This window comes from Nyctereutes procyonoides, unplaced genomic scaffold (assembly GCF_905146905.1).
Source record: "Nyctereutes procyonoides isolate TBG_1078 unplaced genomic scaffold, NYPRO_anot_genome, whole genome shotgun sequence".
Lineage (NCBI taxonomy): Eukaryota > Metazoa > Chordata > Mammalia > Carnivora > Canidae > Nyctereutes > Nyctereutes procyonoides.
The window spans coordinates 2,848,113-2,864,476 of NW_026575131.1; the positions used below are offsets into that span (position 1 = coordinate 2,848,113).

At 48.5% G+C, this 16,364-nt stretch overlaps 1 protein-coding gene across 1 annotated transcript in view; it reads right to left on the reverse strand.

The window, feature by feature from the left end:
• The window catches only part of COPG1 (COPI coat complex subunit gamma 1), a 29,016-nt gene extending 13,818 nt beyond the window's left edge, over positions 1-15,198 (reverse strand). The window contains exons 1-15 of the mRNA XM_055344089.1: positions 15,069-15,198; positions 14,088-14,140; positions 13,562-13,642; positions 13,013-13,084; positions 12,820-12,899; positions 11,248-11,323; positions 10,895-10,987; positions 10,387-10,473; positions 8,751-8,908; positions 8,530-8,663; positions 7,381-7,448; positions 6,775-6,963; positions 5,704-5,799; positions 2,509-2,752; positions 836-911 (exon numbers count right to left, since the gene is read on the reverse strand). Coding sequence (XP_055200064.1) covers positions 836-911; positions 2,509-2,752; positions 5,704-5,799; positions 6,775-6,963; positions 7,381-7,448; positions 8,530-8,663; positions 8,751-8,908; positions 10,387-10,473; positions 10,895-10,987; positions 11,248-11,323; positions 12,820-12,899; positions 13,013-13,084; positions 13,562-13,642; positions 14,088-14,140; positions 15,069-15,105 — 1,544 coding nt within the window. The 5' untranslated portion in view covers positions 15,106-15,198. The remainder of the gene's footprint in view (positions 1-835; positions 912-2,508; positions 2,753-5,703; positions 5,800-6,774; positions 6,964-7,380; positions 7,449-8,529; positions 8,664-8,750; positions 8,909-10,386; positions 10,474-10,894; positions 10,988-11,247; positions 11,324-12,819; positions 12,900-13,012; positions 13,085-13,561; positions 13,643-14,087; positions 14,141-15,068) is intronic.
• Between the last annotated feature and the right edge of the window lie 1,166 nt (positions 15,199-16,364).

The following is a 16,364-nucleotide window of genomic DNA, read 5'->3' on the forward strand; positions in this document are numbered from 1 at the left end:
ACAGCAAAGAAACAAACAATCCAATCATGAAATGGGCAAAAGACATGAAAACAGAATTTAGTATGACCCAACAATTCCCCCTCCTGGGTGAATTCTCTTGAGAACTGACAACACAGGTCACACAGAAACTTGTACATTAATGTTCACCACAGCATTATTTGCAAGAACTAAAAAATGGGAAGAACCCAAATGTCTGTCAATTTGGTGAAGAGCTAAAATGTGGTGTACCTGTACAATGAATTCTTTGGCCATAAAAAGGAATGAAGTATTGGTACATGTTACAGCATGAATGAACCTTGGAAAAAAAACATTGTGGAGAAGCCAAACACATGAAAGCCCACAGATTAAATGATTCCATTTCATGAAATGACCAGAATGAGCTAATCCATAGAGATAAAAAATAGATTAGTGGTTGTCTGGGGTTGAGTAGGGGGGGGTGCTGTGGGGACGGCAAAGTGACAAGTAATGGATATAGGGTTTCTTTTCTATCTCCACCCTCACCAGCTAACCAGCAAAACAGCCAAGCAGGTACAGTTGAAAACAGCCTCATCAAACTTCATATATTGCAAAAAACCCACAGAAACCAAGGAGTCTTAATGCTAGGAACACACATCCACAAAAAATACTACCCTAGTACAACATTTAGTCTGCCGTATAAGCACCATGGATATAGGGTTCCTATTGGGGATGACAGAAATGTTTTAAACTTAGATTACGGTGATGGTTACACAGCTCTGTGAATATAATAAAAAACATCACATTACACATTTTGAGTTGGTGAACTTTATGGCTTGCAAAACATATGTCAATAAAGCTGTTTTTAAAAAAGACTCACCTCTTCAGCAACACCAAGATACTGGGTAACATCTCTTCATTCTGGGCTCCAAACTTGGCCAGAGCACTCACAGCACCTGTGTTTATGAAGCAACTATGATTTATTTAACACACCTGACAGCTTATAGCTCGGACACTTCCAGCACTTGGAACAGGTGTTTGAGCAGAAGAGCCCCAGAGCTTATAAGCAGTCCTGAGAGCATGGAGGCCCAAATCTGCCACCATTGCAATGACTGGTCTTGGACGGACCTTCACTGGGCCTCAGCTCCCTCATCTGTTTCATGGAGAAGGCAGCCCCAATCTTGGGTTCCAGGAGCCATTTTGGCATTAACTGAGATGAGGCCACAGAAGCTAGCCACACACAGGTTGCTCAGCTTCTATACACAAATGGCCTCAATTTGTAGTTATTAACCTTTGGATTAATGTAAGAAAATGAACTATTATTAATGAATATCAATCGCTGAAACTGGAAAGATCTGTCCAGTGGGGGCATGAGAAGACAGTAAATTTGAAATAAAGAATATGATGGCGGGACACCTGGGTGGCTCAGCGGTTGAGCTTCTGTCTTCACCTTAGGTCATGATCCTGGGGTCCTAGGATCGGGTCCCACATCAGGTTCCCTGCATGAAGCCTGCTTCTCCCTCTGCCTCTGTCTCTGCCTTTCTCTCTCTCTCTGTGTCTCTCATGAATAAATTAATAAAATCTTAAAAAAAGAGAAAAATATGATGGATGCATATTGAATTATATACTTATTTAAAAGAGTGCGTTTTGGGGTGCCTGGGTGGCTCAGTTGGTTAACCACCTGACTCTCAATTTTGGCTCAGGTCATGATCTCAGGGTTGTGAGAGAGAGCCCTGCATCAGGCTCTGCACTGGGTATGGAGCTTGTTTAAGTTTCTCTCTCCTCTTTCCCCTGCTCCTTCTCTTAATACATAGGGATCCCTGGGTGGCGCAGCGGTTTAGCGCCTGCCTTTGGCCCAGGGCGCGATCCTGGAGACCCGGGATCGAATCCCACGTCGGGCTCCCGGTGCATGGAGCCTGCTTCTCCCTCTGCCTGTGTCTCTGCCTCTCTCTCTCTCTCTCTCTCTCTCTCTCTCTGTGACTATCATAAATAAATAAAAAATAAAAATATAAAAAAATACATAAATAGTGAATTTTATAGTCTGTGATTTATATCTCAATAAAGCTACAGTTTTCAAAAAACAGCAAGAAATAAAAGAAAGCTAAACACCAACATGTAGTCAAAGTTAAAAACCAAAAATCAGTAACATAAATGAGAGAGCTAAAGAACCATCCAACTGGGTGATACCCAAGCATTTGAGGTCCTTTCCACAATGTTATAAATCATGGAGCTTGTCAGGCAAGAACACAGAGTGCCTGTGGGCTGGGGCTTAGGTCCCTTCAGCAGGCCATTTGCTCAAGCAGCAGTTAAGAGCCCCAGTTTGGGGAGTGCCTGGGTGGCTCCGTCAGTTAAGCAACTGCCTCCCACTCAGGTCGTGGTCTTGGGGTCCTGGGATCTAGCCCTGCATCGGGCTCCCTGCTCAGCAGGGAGTCTGCTTTTCCCTCTCTGACTCTCCCCCCTCCTTGTGCTTCTCTCACAATCTCTTTCAATGATTAAATAAAAAACAGCTTTAAAAAAAAAAAAAGCCCCAGTTCAGCACCAGCTCAGACCCACCTGCCCGGACCTCCTCATGCTCCAAAACTACACGGTTATAGATGAAGCGGATATACTTGGAAGGGTTGTTGGTCTTGGGTCCCTCCTGCCCTAGAAGATGCAGGATGCGGGTGGCCAGCACAGTGAACTCGCAGTCCTCGATGAACTCGCACAGGTGTGACAGCCCTGTCTCCTTGCTCTCTGTGTTCTCCTCAATGATGCTGATGATGCAATCCACGATGGCCCGCTTGTACTCAAAGCCACCCTGCAATGGGAGGGGTTGAGCTGAGCAAGAAGGTTGCTTTTCAGAAATGAGCTGTGAGGCCCAGCACCTAACCAGGACAAAGGACAGCGGTCCCAACACAGAACCTGGTCAAGGGAGACCAGGGACCTGGCTTATATTCTGTGTAAAATATAAGGCTTGGACTGAATGCATGCTGGGGCCCTTGCAAATCTAATAGTAGATCATTTAATAGAAATATTTTGGGTCTCGCTTTTCTTCCCAACTTTGAAGTAAAAGGCAGACTGGGTGGTACAGATGCTATGGAAAATAGTACATACAGGAGTTCCTCAAAAAATTTTACAAAACAGAATTACCATATGATCTGGCACTGCCACTTCTGGGTTATATATTCAAAAGAATAGAAAGCAGGGTCTCAAAAAGATAGCTCAACATCCCTGTTCATAATTGCCAAAAGGTGGAAGCAACCAAAGTGCCCCTCAATAGATGAATGAACAAAATGTGGTCAATCCATAAAATAAATATATTATTCAGCCATAAAGGGAAAGAAATTCTCCTATGTCCTACAACATGGATGAAACTCAATGACATTTATGCTATGTGAAATATATCAGTCACAAGAAAACAAATAGCGTATGATTCTATTTATGTGAAATACCTAGAGTAATCAAACTTATAGAGACAGAAAGAACGGTGGTATCTGGGGATTGTAGGCAGAGGGAAATAGGAAGTTATTGTTTAACAGGCTCTGAGGTTGTTTTACAAGATGAAAAAGTTACAGAGATTAGCTCTACAACAATGTGAATATATTTAACAATATTGAACCATAGACTTAAAAGGTTAAGATGGTAAATTTAATGTCATATGCATTTTACCACAATCAAAACAAAACCAGAGGCACCTGGGTGGCTCAGGGGTTGAGCGTCTGCCTTTGGCTCAGGTTCTGATCCCAAGGGTCCTGGGATCCCATCCGGATGAGGCTTCCTGCAGGGAGCCTGCTTCCCCCATGCCTATGTCTCTGCCTTGCTCTGTGTTTCTCATGAATAAATAAAATCTTATAAATAAATAAATAAATAAATAAATCAAAAACAAAAACAAAAACAAAAACAAAAACAAACAGAATGGGGCAGCAGAGATCCAGAAGATCCCAGACCAAATCTGTGCTCTGTGACTTACAGACTTTAATGACTGAGGTGGCAACCAAGATGCCCACAGGTGCAGGCACATAATCTGGCAACAGAAATGCAGTGGATACGAGTGGTAAGGCACTGAACAGTGCCCATCCCACCTAAAAAGGGAAATCACCACTCGACCCAGTGTTGCCAGATGTTCCAAATTTGGCAGAAGAAACTAGAAATCTGTCGTGCAGGTGCTGGTGGCTGTTTTCCTGATTTGTAAAGAACGGCCACTAACTTGAAATGTTTAAAACTTTGTACAATCCAAGTAAATTTGGCCATGGGTCAAATCTAGCCCCTGTTCTCAGATTAGTTTGCTGTATGGCTGTGAGTTACTTTCCTTGTCCGAACCTCAGGCATATTCATAATGACCATCAGTGTACTTAGTTCACAGATTATTGTGAAGGGTAAGATGCTATTTGTATGCTGTTTTATTTCAGTGAGGCGGTTATGTGAGAAAGCGCACTATAAACCTTCAAATACTGTTTTCGGTAACAGTTTTACAGCCAGGCAAGCAGCGAAGGGGGGGGGGTGGGCAGCAAGAAGCTCAGACTAACTGCATCAAGGCTTCGCTGGCAGCTGCTCTGATTAGTGAATGGACATACCCCTGTGCACAAGCAGCAGATCCATTTCTAGAACACAAGGTTTCAGTGTCTGACTGCTGCACCCTAATGAATGAAATCTTACATTTTACTGATATTTGGAACCATGAATTTTTCTGGGAAGAAAGGAGGTATGGGGAAAAACCATGGACTCTGGAGCCAGATACATCTTGGTTCAGATTTTGGCTCAGATACTGATTGGGCAGGTGACCACAGGCAGGTCACTTCACCTGAGTCTCAGATCCCTGATTTTTTTTCTTTAAGATTTTATTTATTTATTTATTAGAGAGAGAGAGAGAGAAAGAGAGAGAGAGAGGTTGAGAGAGGCAGACAGACAGAAGGAGAAGCAGGCTCCCTGCAGGGAGCCTGACGTGGGACTCAATCCCGGGGCCTCCAGGATCATGCCCTGGGCTGAAGGCGGCACTAAACCGCTAAGCCACCAAGGCTGCCCAGATCCCTGATTTTTAAAGGGAGGAAATGATGTCTGTTGACAAGGCCTGTTATGAAGATCACAAGATTGTATACGCTGTGTGGTGTCTCCAAAGTGTTGGACCCATTAGCTAAAAACTCCCTAAGTATTAGCACCCTCCTCCCCTCTAATATTGCAAGAATCCCAAAGATACCCAAGGCAAGGGCTCTTCACCTGCCTTGTTCCAAGGGCCACTTTGGGCTAGGATAAAGGGGCACTAAATATCTGGGGACCAATTCTACTCTAAAGCCCTTTGCTTCTGCTCCTCTGAATTAATTGGTTTTGTTGACACACCCAAGGAAGGCAGTGTAAGTGAATCACAAACTTACATCAAAAACAAAAATAGAACCCAATGTTACATTATTAGCATTAATTTCAGAAGAAACCACCCCTGGAGCTCTTGGAATGCCCAGAAACTTTCTATACTAGACACCAGTGAACACAGGTTTTCCTGACTCTGGCATAAGCATCGCCACAGGGCATCTGCTGTGTCTTTAAAGCCAGGGTGGTGAGTCATTATTTATTACTGTAATTACTAGCAATTGGTATGTTTATACCATGGTTCATGAGGAGTATAAAGGCCACAGACACCAGGAAATCTACCTGGTTAATAGGTTGATCTGGGTACCCCCCAAGAAGAGGACCTTGGCTCCAAACTGAGCATGGAGTTAGCAGCCAGGTCACTCCCTGCACGAGGAGACCTGGCAGGCCCCAAATGCCAGCTCTTACCTCTTCCCGCAGCATGGTGAACAGGAAGTTCATGAGCACAGCATGTTTGCGAGGATACTTCTGACACAGGGCACTGATGGCCTGGACCACCACCACCTGAGTCAAACAGACATGTGTGAGCAGCGGCCTCTGAGACTAGGGTCAAGTTACTTAGTTTACTACATGCCAACAGAGTCCTTTCTTAGGTCCAGCCAGGCCCTGGACCTAGAGGGCAAGGAGGAGAGAGGAACTCCACTACCCTCAGGGAGTACATTATCCCCAAGCCCATCCAACTAGGGTGGCATGCACACAGGTCCCAAGAGCCCCAGACCCAGACTCTGGATCCGGACTCTGCTTTTCTCAGACCTCAAAGTAAGTAAGTAAGCTGGCAGGCCCTTCTCCTTGCCACCTGTTCTGCTTCTCTTCCTACCTCCACCCCCACAATCTTACACATCAGCTGTTCTGGTTCCTCCCTAGGTACTTTGGTCTTGGCCCTCTCCCCTTTGCACACAGTCTCAATTTTAGTACATGTGCTGCCAAAGTGAGCACTGCACAAAGTCTCTTAGGCAGTCCTTTCTGCTCCTGTAGTTTTACCTATTATGCCGCTCACTCTCAAACCATTGTCTGTTGTCTGAGCTCAAGACCAGTGTTTCCAAATGCCCACCAGGCAACTCCACCTGGTGTTCACTGGCACATCAAACTCAACATATCTGCAATCACCACTATTACCTTCTCGCTGTGCTCATCCAGGACCTGACTCTCCCTCCTTCCCCAAACTGATCAATAGCACCACCATCAGCCCATACTAGTAAATGAGAGATCTCGGACAACATTTGCTCCCTCAGCCCTCGCTCTATGCCCTGACAACTGGTCTCACAAAGGAACAATAAGGACAAAGATCCAGAGGCAGGATGAGCGTGTCTCCCAAGTCCGAGCCCTCAGAAGGGCAAAGTGCCACCCTCTCCACCAAGTCTTCAAGCCTGACCAGCTCCCAGGTCAATCTTGGCCTGGGGGCTAGGGAATGTGGAGGAGCAGGCACAAAGTGTCTTCCTCACTCTGGGGACAGTGGGTGTTCCAGGCACACCCGGGTACCTTGAACTCATCTGAGATCTCTGACATGAAGGACGAGATCTGCTTCATGAGGCGGTCGATGCTGCTCTCACTGCCGGTCTTGAGGAGCGTGGTGATGGCCAGTGTAGCGATGCTACGGTTTGAGTCCGTCACCAGGTTCTCCAGATCCAGATTGCATGCTGTCACTGCAGAAGGGTGCTTCATGGCCACCTGTTTGAGAGGACAGAGAGAACAGATATAAAAAGGGCCTTTTTCTTTTTTTCTTTAAAGATTTTATGAATTTATTCATGAGACATACAGAGAGGCAGAGACATAGGCAGAGGGAGAAGTTCCCTGCAGGGAGCCCAGTGAGGGACTTGATCCCAGGGCCTGGGGATCATGACCTGAGCCAAAGGCAGACACTCAACCACTGAGCGACCCAGGTGCACCAAAAAGGGACTTTTTTGATGGCTCTGGCCTCAGACAAGCCCATCTCACCATCTGGTAGAAAGCAACTGTGACCAGCACCACACCTTTTGTAACTCAGGTCAGGGGTAATTGAAATGCCTCCAGCTGATTAGGCCACCCCCTGACCCTCTCAAAAGGCCAGACCCCCGTTCTGCCCACCTCTTCCTTACCTTACCTTACCTTATTGAGGGTGCGGACAGCAGCATAGCGGAGAGCGGCCTTGGGTGAGCTGCAGAAAAGCTGGAGCACTGTGGGGAGACAGATGCCATGTGCCAGGCTGCCCTCACCACTCAGCAGCTGGGAAAGCCCAGGCCTCCAGGGAAGGGCAGCACAGGGCATGGAGGGCACACAAGGGCTAGGAAGCTGTTCAGACCCAAACCCTGTGCTCATTTCCCTGCTGGCACCCTCATCATAACCAAGGAAGAGAGCTCACGAGCAAAGAGGCTTTGATATGCCTCTGAGAGCCCAGTGGATGTTATGAATGATGCCGGCTGCTACTTACTGAGAACCTGCTATTTTCCAGGCATTGTGCTAGGGAGCTGCTGTACCTTGTCTCATTCATTTCTCACAATCTCACAGAGCAGCTATTATCCCCGTTTAACAGATACAGAGACTTAAGTACATGGGTAAAGCTACTAAAGTTAACTCTGGAGCAGCTGCTAGCTACCAGCAGAACCAGGACTGAAATCCAGGACTGCCTGTATCTAAAGCCTGAGCCCCCTACCTCTGTGAAGTAGAACTGCACTCCCCATTCCTGGGCATGCACTGAAACCAGCAGAATTAGCTCCATCCTGGCTTCAACAACTGCCCTGGTTCCTATGCTAACTGGTTACACGTCAGACAGCATATCTCTCCCCGTGTCATGGCTGTCAGGAAGCCAGGACTCCAATCCAGGCCATCAGGCTCCAGTGTTCAGGCTTCAGGGACCCCTCTGAAATGCTTTTCCTTTGTCTAAGATAGCTTGGCCCCTAGTGACCATGCACTGGTTTTATAAATATTGGGTTCCTCCACCAGGCTCTCTTGGCATGGCTAGCCAGCCTGATAGGCTGCAGAGTGGATCTGAACCCCACCTCTGCCTCTTATCAGAGCCCCAAGCTCTTTAATGAATGGTAAGATGGAACTAAAAGTACCCTATCCCCAAACATAAGGCACACGAGAGCCTGGTACAGTGCCTGGTACCAAATACATACTAGATCCCAAATCCTTCTCTTAACATAACACTATGGCCTATTTGAGGGCTTTTTCTTTCTTTCTCCTGACCCCTGGGCCCAGGGCCTAGTTCCCAGCAGGCATACACATGTGGGGCTTGGGTGAAGGGATGTCTGTAACCTGACACAGCTGGGGCCAGCTCTTTGGCGCTGCAACCTGGCAGATTGACAATGGCTGAGGCAGCTTCATACACCACCATCTCATGCTTGTTGCGCAAACAGCTCTCAATGAAGTCAAACAGTGGGCTGTCACGGCTACAAAAGAACATGGGCAGCAAGAAGTTGGGGGTGGCCCAACACTGAATGAGGCATTACCTGGCCAGGGGAGCCGAGAGCCATTACCTGCCGTCCTCCTCCTCCAGCTGCTTGCTGGCCACCCGGATCATCATGCAGTAGGCAAAGGGAGACTTGAGGCCATGCCTGGTGAACTTGCTGATCATCTTGTTGACAGCCAGGCGGTCATTCTTACGCACATGGTACAGGAGCCCCAGAGCATGGTACTAGATGATAGGAGATCATGGCATAGTACAGACATGTGAACCTCAGGTCTACCAGCAGGCCAGTACATCTCTCTGGGCTTTAGCCTTCTCATTCTACCTCAGAGGGGCTATGAACAATTTACCCAGATGCTCTGTATGGACAGCCTCTGACACAATACTCAATAAATCATATGAATATATCTGTAGCCTAGCTCCTACCCCCAATTTTGGCAAGGCGGCCTGAGTACAGATGTGGAGGGGACAACAGAAACCACAGAGATGAAAGAACAGGAGAAGATGAGATGTCTTTCAACAAGAGAAAGTGGGAGCCAGGCCTCGAGCATGGACATGTGTTGTAAGGTTCTGTGTAGCACACCTCCCATGAGATCTTACAGCGTTAAACCTTATGACACCCCTAAAGGTAGTTATTTGTAGCCCTACTGACTCCCAAGGACTCATGGCTGGTACTGGCAAAGCTAGGTCTGAGGGCACAAAGTCAAGGGATTCCCCTTTTGGAGATGTAAGGTACACAGAGTTCATTCTTATCCCCCTGCCCTTTGTTTTTTTTTTTTTTGTTTGTTTTGTTTTCTTTTCCTTTTTTGTTTCTTTACCAGAGTGGTATTCAAAGGCTAAGGCATGCAACTTTGGGTGCCTTGTATGTGAGAAGCTTCTCTGACCCCAGGAAGTGTTCTGAGGGGCCACAGCTGGCCCTGGAGAGGAGAATCAGCACAAGGAGTGAGAAGAAAGAGGCGATAAGCACACAGGGAACACTTACAGGTACACACCTGAAAGGTCAGACTTTTTTTTTTTTTTTACCTTTATTTATTTGAGAGAGAGAGAGAGAAGGAGCACAAGCAGAGAGAGGGACAGAGGGAGAAGCAGATGCTCTGCTGAGTGGGGAGCCCAATACGAGGCCCAATCCCAGGCCTGTTGGATCATGAACTGAACTGAAGGCGGACACCTGAGACTGAGCCACCCAGGTGCCCTGGACAGGTCAGGTGTTGTTAGATGCTGTCTCATAGTATTCTTACAGCCTTGTGAGCCAGAAACTTTCATTCCCATTTTACAGGAAAGGAAACTGAGACTCACAAAGATTAAAGGAATTCCTGGCCTAGGTCACTGAAAAAGAGTGAGTGGCTGAAAGCCCCACCAATGTATTTATTTACATGCACCACTAACACGGCCAACTTGGCAAAGGCTCTCTGTCTCCCTGGGCCAGGTTTGCTCCCTCCCATGCCCCCAGACACTACTCAGCTGGTTATCAAATACTTGAATATTTCAGTTCCAGCTGGTAAGCAGCCTCTAACTTAAACCTTCCCAAGTGGTACCCTGGATTCTTTTCCCAAATTCCCAAGTCTCCCCACAATCCAATGACAAAAGATTAAAGCCTGCTCCTGCTATGGACCACCAGGATCTCCAGGAGAGTGTCCTTTCTGACTGGCCAGTGCCATGCCATATGCCTAAGAATTGTAAATACCACTCCTCTGCTCACACCTCACCTGGACCATGATGTTATCGCTGGATGCCGCCTCCTGGGCCTCATTCACCCAGCGCTTGACTACGTCAAAGCTGCACTTCAGCAGGTGCTACGGGCAACAGAGCACATTAAGAAGCAGGTAGGCAGAGTGCTCTGCCATCATACTGCCTGGCCCCAGCTCACAGTTAAGTCCAGCTCTGGATCCTCCCTTGGACAGCCCAGAGACGCCCTGTTGTCCTGGTTTTGTGAGACAGTGCACGAGAACAGCTCTCAAACTCAGTCTCCACCCTGGTGACAGATCTCCCACCAGACCAAAATTCCAACAATCTGTCACCCTAAGGAATCGGTCAAGAGTTCCTTGGTACCCTTTACTGAGAATGTGGTGGGACTCAGATCTGGGGACATAGAAACACTTTTTTTCCTACTGAAAAACAACTGATATTTCCTCAGTTTCCCAACCTGATGCCTAGCCCCCATCCCATGTAACAGGGTCCCATTACACCCATGTAACAGGGTCCCCAGCTACACACCAGGGAAGACACCAGGGCAGAACTGGAGACACTGGGCACCTTGTCCACGATGGCCTGTTTCATGTAGCGCTCAATAGCCTGCAGCATGGTGCTCTGTGGGGACAACAAATAGGGGTGGGAGGGGACCCTATCAATCCATAGCAATAGTCAGGAGTATAGATGGTGGGAAGATTGAGGGCAAGAAGGAGGCAAACCTGTTTCTGGTGTTCCTGCACCCCACCCGCACCCCATCACCTGGCTCAGTGTTTTACCCAGGAGACACAGGACAACCTAAGGCATGTGAAGGAAGATCATAACTGAGCCTCTCCAGGAAGCAGGGAAGAATGGCTGCTTGGAGGGGGCAGGAGACTCACGTCAGTAATCTGGCAAAGGGCACGCACAGCTGGGCCCCGGTAGTTGTCTTCTTTCCCAGTCATGTCCTTTGTCAGGCTGCAGGAGGGGAAGGCATTGTCTACACACAGGAAACTGGGCCTCTCTGAGACCATGTCCCCATCCATTCCTATCCAGCTCTGGTCAACATGCTTGCCTGGACTACTACATGAGTTTCCTAACTAATGCTCTCACAAAATTCTTACTCCTTCCTGGTCAAACCCCACATGGCAACAAGAGAGATTTTTATAAAGCTTGAAACTGACAAGGTCACTCCCCAGCTTGGGTTGAAACATTCCCAAGGCTTCCTATTGCCCATTACCACCAAGTATAAACTCCTTAACAGAGAAGTCCCCAAATAGGCCATGCTCTCTCCTCTCCAGGCCTTTGAATATGCTATTCCCTCAGTCTGGAGCACTCCTGACCCACCCCCCCCCCCCCACTTCTGTCCTGCTATTTATTTATCTAGGTTTCTATCCCTTCCTTCCTTAAGATTTTATTTATTTGAGAGAGAGTGTGTGAATGCAAGAGAGAAGAGCAGTGAGGAAGGGCAAAAGGAGAGAAGCAGGCTCCCTGCTGAGCAGGGAGCCCAACACAGGGCTCGTTCCCAAGGCCCTGAGATCATGACCTAAGCTTAAGGCAGATGCTTAACCGACTGAGCCAACTAGGCACCCCTAGGAGGCCTTTTCTGATCCAAATTCAAATGGAATATTCTTCTAGTCTGTTCTCACAGTCTATCATGATAAACTCTATTATATATTTTTTTTTTTTTTAAGGTTTATTTACGGGAGACACAGAAAGAGAGGCAGAGACACAGGCAGAGGGAGGAGTAACAGGATTCATTCGGGGAGCCCAATGTGGGACTCAATCCCAGGACTCCAGGATCACGCCCTGAGCCAAAGACAGACACTCAACCGCTAAGCCACTCAGGAGTCCCTAAACTCTATTACATCTTAATACCTGTCTGCCTAGTTATTTCTCTGTCAATTCTGGGGCTGCAGAGCTCATGTCAGTTTTATTTGCTGCTATATTCCCAGACTATTCACAAGGACTAGTGGACAATCAATAGATATTTTCTAAACGAGACCTATGATGTAATGTACAACATCCTTCCCGCCCCACATTCTTGGTTCTTAAGAACAGAGATTATATTTTAGTCACATCTGCCGCCTGAATAACTCAGTCTACAGCAGAAACCAGTGATTGGTAAGCAAGCCTGTCTATATACCCCTGCACTCTATTTTTCTTGTGTTCTCTCTTGGTACTCACTAAAGTCTTTGTGAAAGTTCCAGGGTGGCTCAATTGACTGAGAGGAATCAAGGCAAGGAAGGGTTTGTGCTCTAAGGTAAGGTCAGAGAATTAAAATGGAAACTGCACACTCCAGAGGCTGCCATGGGGTAGGCAGCAGTAACACAAGGATGAGGGAGACAAAAGAGGAAAGGGGCCTGGTATTATATTAAACAAAATTTCATTGCCTGATATACAAGAGAAAAAAAACGGCCTCTGTGTCAATGGCCTCCATCAAGGGAACCATCATCCATAGACCTAAGACTCACCTGCTGGTGACGATAATAACATCCTCAGCGATGCAAGACATCTCCTTGATGGTCAAGTAGCACATCCGACGGAGCGTGGGCTGGAAAAGAAATAGGAAAAGTCCTATGACTGACCCGTGGCTCAGCAAGAGGGCCAAGGTAAGGAAAACTCCAACCCACACAAAGGTAGACCATACTGACTGAGGGCACTTACGTCATTGGACTGAAAGAGCTTGGTCATGGCAAAGAAGGCCTCAGTTGCTTCAGTGGTCCCTAGGTGCTCCCCCTGTTTTAGTCGAAAAAGAAAGTCTCAGTGTGGGGCAGAGAGGCCAGAAGGCTCTTTCTGCCAGTTCAGCCCTGGCCAGATCCTGACCCTGCAGAGGCAAGGGCACCAAGGGCAATACATCAGAGTTAGACATTGAGGAGACCCAGAGCTGGACAACCATCACACAGGAGCTGTCAGATATCTGAAGAGCTATCTTAGCAACCCCTCCAACAACCTCCAGCACCATTTCCCTCACCCCCAAGTTCCATCCTTTTTTTTTTTTTTTTTAGGATTTTATTTGTTTATTCACGAGAGGCAGAGCGAGAGAGAGAGAGAGAAAGAGAGAGAGAGAGGCAGAGGAAGGCAGAGGGAAAAGCAGGCTCCCTGCAGGGAGCCCGATGTGGGACTTGATCCCAGGACTCCAGGATCACACCCTGGGTTGGAGGCAGGCGCTAAACCACTGAGCCACCCAGGGATCCCCAAGTTCCATCCTCTTACCTGGTTTATGAGGTAAAGGATCTTGGTGAGGATGTGCGCACATTTTCGAGGATTGATGGGAGTTTCATTAAATACACGAGCCTAATAAAAAGCAACCAAGAACATTACTTTCTAGCCTGGTTTATTTCCTTCCCATTGACTGCACTCAAGCACATTCAAAATCTGAGAAGTCCCAGGGTAAATAAATACATTTGCCTAAAAAAGCTTATTTTCATGAGGAAACAGTGTTGTTTTGTTTTTTTCCTTAATTCATCTACTAACCACTCCTCAAATCTTCCCTAAATATTAGTTAGGGATGTGCTGACTTACTAACAGATTTTTAATAAACACTTGTTAAGTAGAAAAAGAAACAGAGAGCAGGAACAACAACAAATGCGAGCATAATGAACTCTCTCCAGGAAGTTTTCCTGTCTTTCCAGGAACAGGTTCCTCCCTTACTGTTCTTTAAAGCACCACTTTGAAGGTGTTAGTATTTTGAACACGTTGATTATGAACATTTAGGATGGAGAAGGTAAATGATACTTGCCTCCTGGAGTACTGCACTCTTCTCAAGATGCTGGAATGGGTTAGAGCCTCCACCTACAGAGCAAAGAAGAGTGAGTATGGGTTGGAAGCCTAAACTGCAAACCTTGCAGACATAGAGAAGGGAAGATGTCACTACTGTCTACCTAGTCAAGTTCAAATTACTCCAGAAGGGCAATCAAAGCTCTACAACCTGCACATAGATCCTACCACTCTTCTGCAGGGAGCTCCCTCTACCCCAAACCACTCGGTCACCCAGCAGCCCTGGTACAGTCCTTCTGTGCTTCTCAGTGTGGTGTCTTGCATTCATTTATGCAACTTGTACTTAACTGAGTCCCTACAATGTGTGGGGACCATTGTCTCCTAGTGACGAGGATTTCTTCACAGCAAATGTCACATTTGTAATCAGTTACGTGTGTCCTTATCTGGTTGGTGTCCAGCTTCTCCACTACGCCTGTGACTTAATATTCCCAGATGAAGCACTGAGGGTCTCATTGTTCTACTACAGTCTCGGGATGCAATACAGTGCCGGGCATTCGGCAAGCGCTCAATACATGTTTACTGAATAAATAAATGAAAGAGGGTTCTTAGCCACGGCACTGGCTCCACAGATTACGCTCCCGGTTTAGCCAGCAGCAACGCAGCCCCGGTGAATCCCAAGGGGTCTCACTGAGAAAGCCACAACGGTGCATCTGGCCGGGCCCCTCCTCCTGACAGCTGGGGAAACCGAGGCCCCCAGAGGCGCATGACCCACCCAAGGTCACCCAGCGAACTGTGGTCGAGCTCCCGAGAGGGGGCAGCGGAGCACGCTCGGGCTCTCCGAGGCCTGCCACTGACCCCCTGCGGACGTTGGCACAATCCCTGCCCACCCCCCCTCCCCGGGTCTCGGCTTCACGTCGAGGAAGGGGCCCGGAAGGACGGCTCCCCGGGCGGGTGCAGAGAGCCTGCGCGAGGGTCCGGCCTCCCCCAGCCTACGCCCCCTCACCCGACTCCTCGTCTTTCTTGTCGAATTTCTTCAGCATGGTGGTGCCGGCGGGGCGCGAAGCAGCAGCCCTGTGGCAGACCCGTGCAGCAAGCGGCAGCGATCCGGGGGCAGCTCCGCACAGGCCACTTCCGGCCAGCCACGTAGTCTCGCGTTCTGCGCACGCGCAATCTGCGCTCCGCGCACGCGCACAACCCGGAGCTACGCCCGGTTTTAACCCTCTCCCTGCCGGGGAGGAACAGGGCTCAGGGCCGGGAGTTGCGGGGGAGGGCAGAGGCCTGGGACTCGGGGCTGACGTGTACCCCAGCCGTGCGCCTTACGTCCTCCTTATTTGTGCAATGGGAGCAATCGTTCCCCCCTCCCTGCGTTGTGGCGTTAGTCTAAACGGGCTTCCGAAGGTGAGGCCCCTTGTTAGCAGTTACTATTGTCACTTCAGGGAGGCCTTGCTTTCAGTCTCCCAGCCGCGCCGGATTCGTCTCCCGAGCTCGAATCACCATCTAACACACTGCTTTTTTACTTTATTGAATTCATTGTCTTTTACTCACCACCGTGGATAATGGTGGCATATAGTAGGTGCTCAGTCAATTCTTGAATGAGCTTTCGTGCATGAAATGCACATCTCCCCCTCCCCATCACATCTAATCATGGTGCAAATTGTTTTTGACTTTCAGGGACCTAAAGTAAAAAAACAGCCTAGAAACTTCAAGGTGCTGTTTAAAATACTCGGGATGTTTATCAAGCGCTTACCAGATGCGCCGCCCTACCGCTGGAGGCGGGAATGGACTGAAAGGGGAAAAAGGAACGTCCTCCGCAGTTTGTCTACCTGGGCACCTGCGCGGGACACAGAGGCTCAGGTAAGGACGGTGCGTGCCAGCGTCCCGAAGTGCACCTGGCTCCGGCAAGCCCGAGCCCGGACGGCCGAGCGCTGCGGCGCGCAGCGGGCAACAGCTTGCCTGGGGAGGGGGTGGCCCGAGGCCGGCGGTTGTGGGGGGAAGGAGCCCTGGAGAGCCGCTGGTGGAGAGGGCCGGAGGGGCCTGCGGCACAGCCGGAGTGGAGTCGGGGAGGGCCAGGCTCCAGGGTTAGGCTTTGCGGAGGCCGAGGCTGGGGGCTGCGGGGAGGGGGACGGGGGAGATCCTGCGCCAAGGTGCAATTGTGAAGAGTCGGAAAGATATTCAAGATCCAGCCGGTATCCCCACGCCTTGTTCGGTGGAAATCACCCAAGAGAAAATAAAATTGTCCACTGCAGCAGTTTGCAGCAAGGTGATTGGAAACACCCTGAATGTCCCGCAATGATGGGGT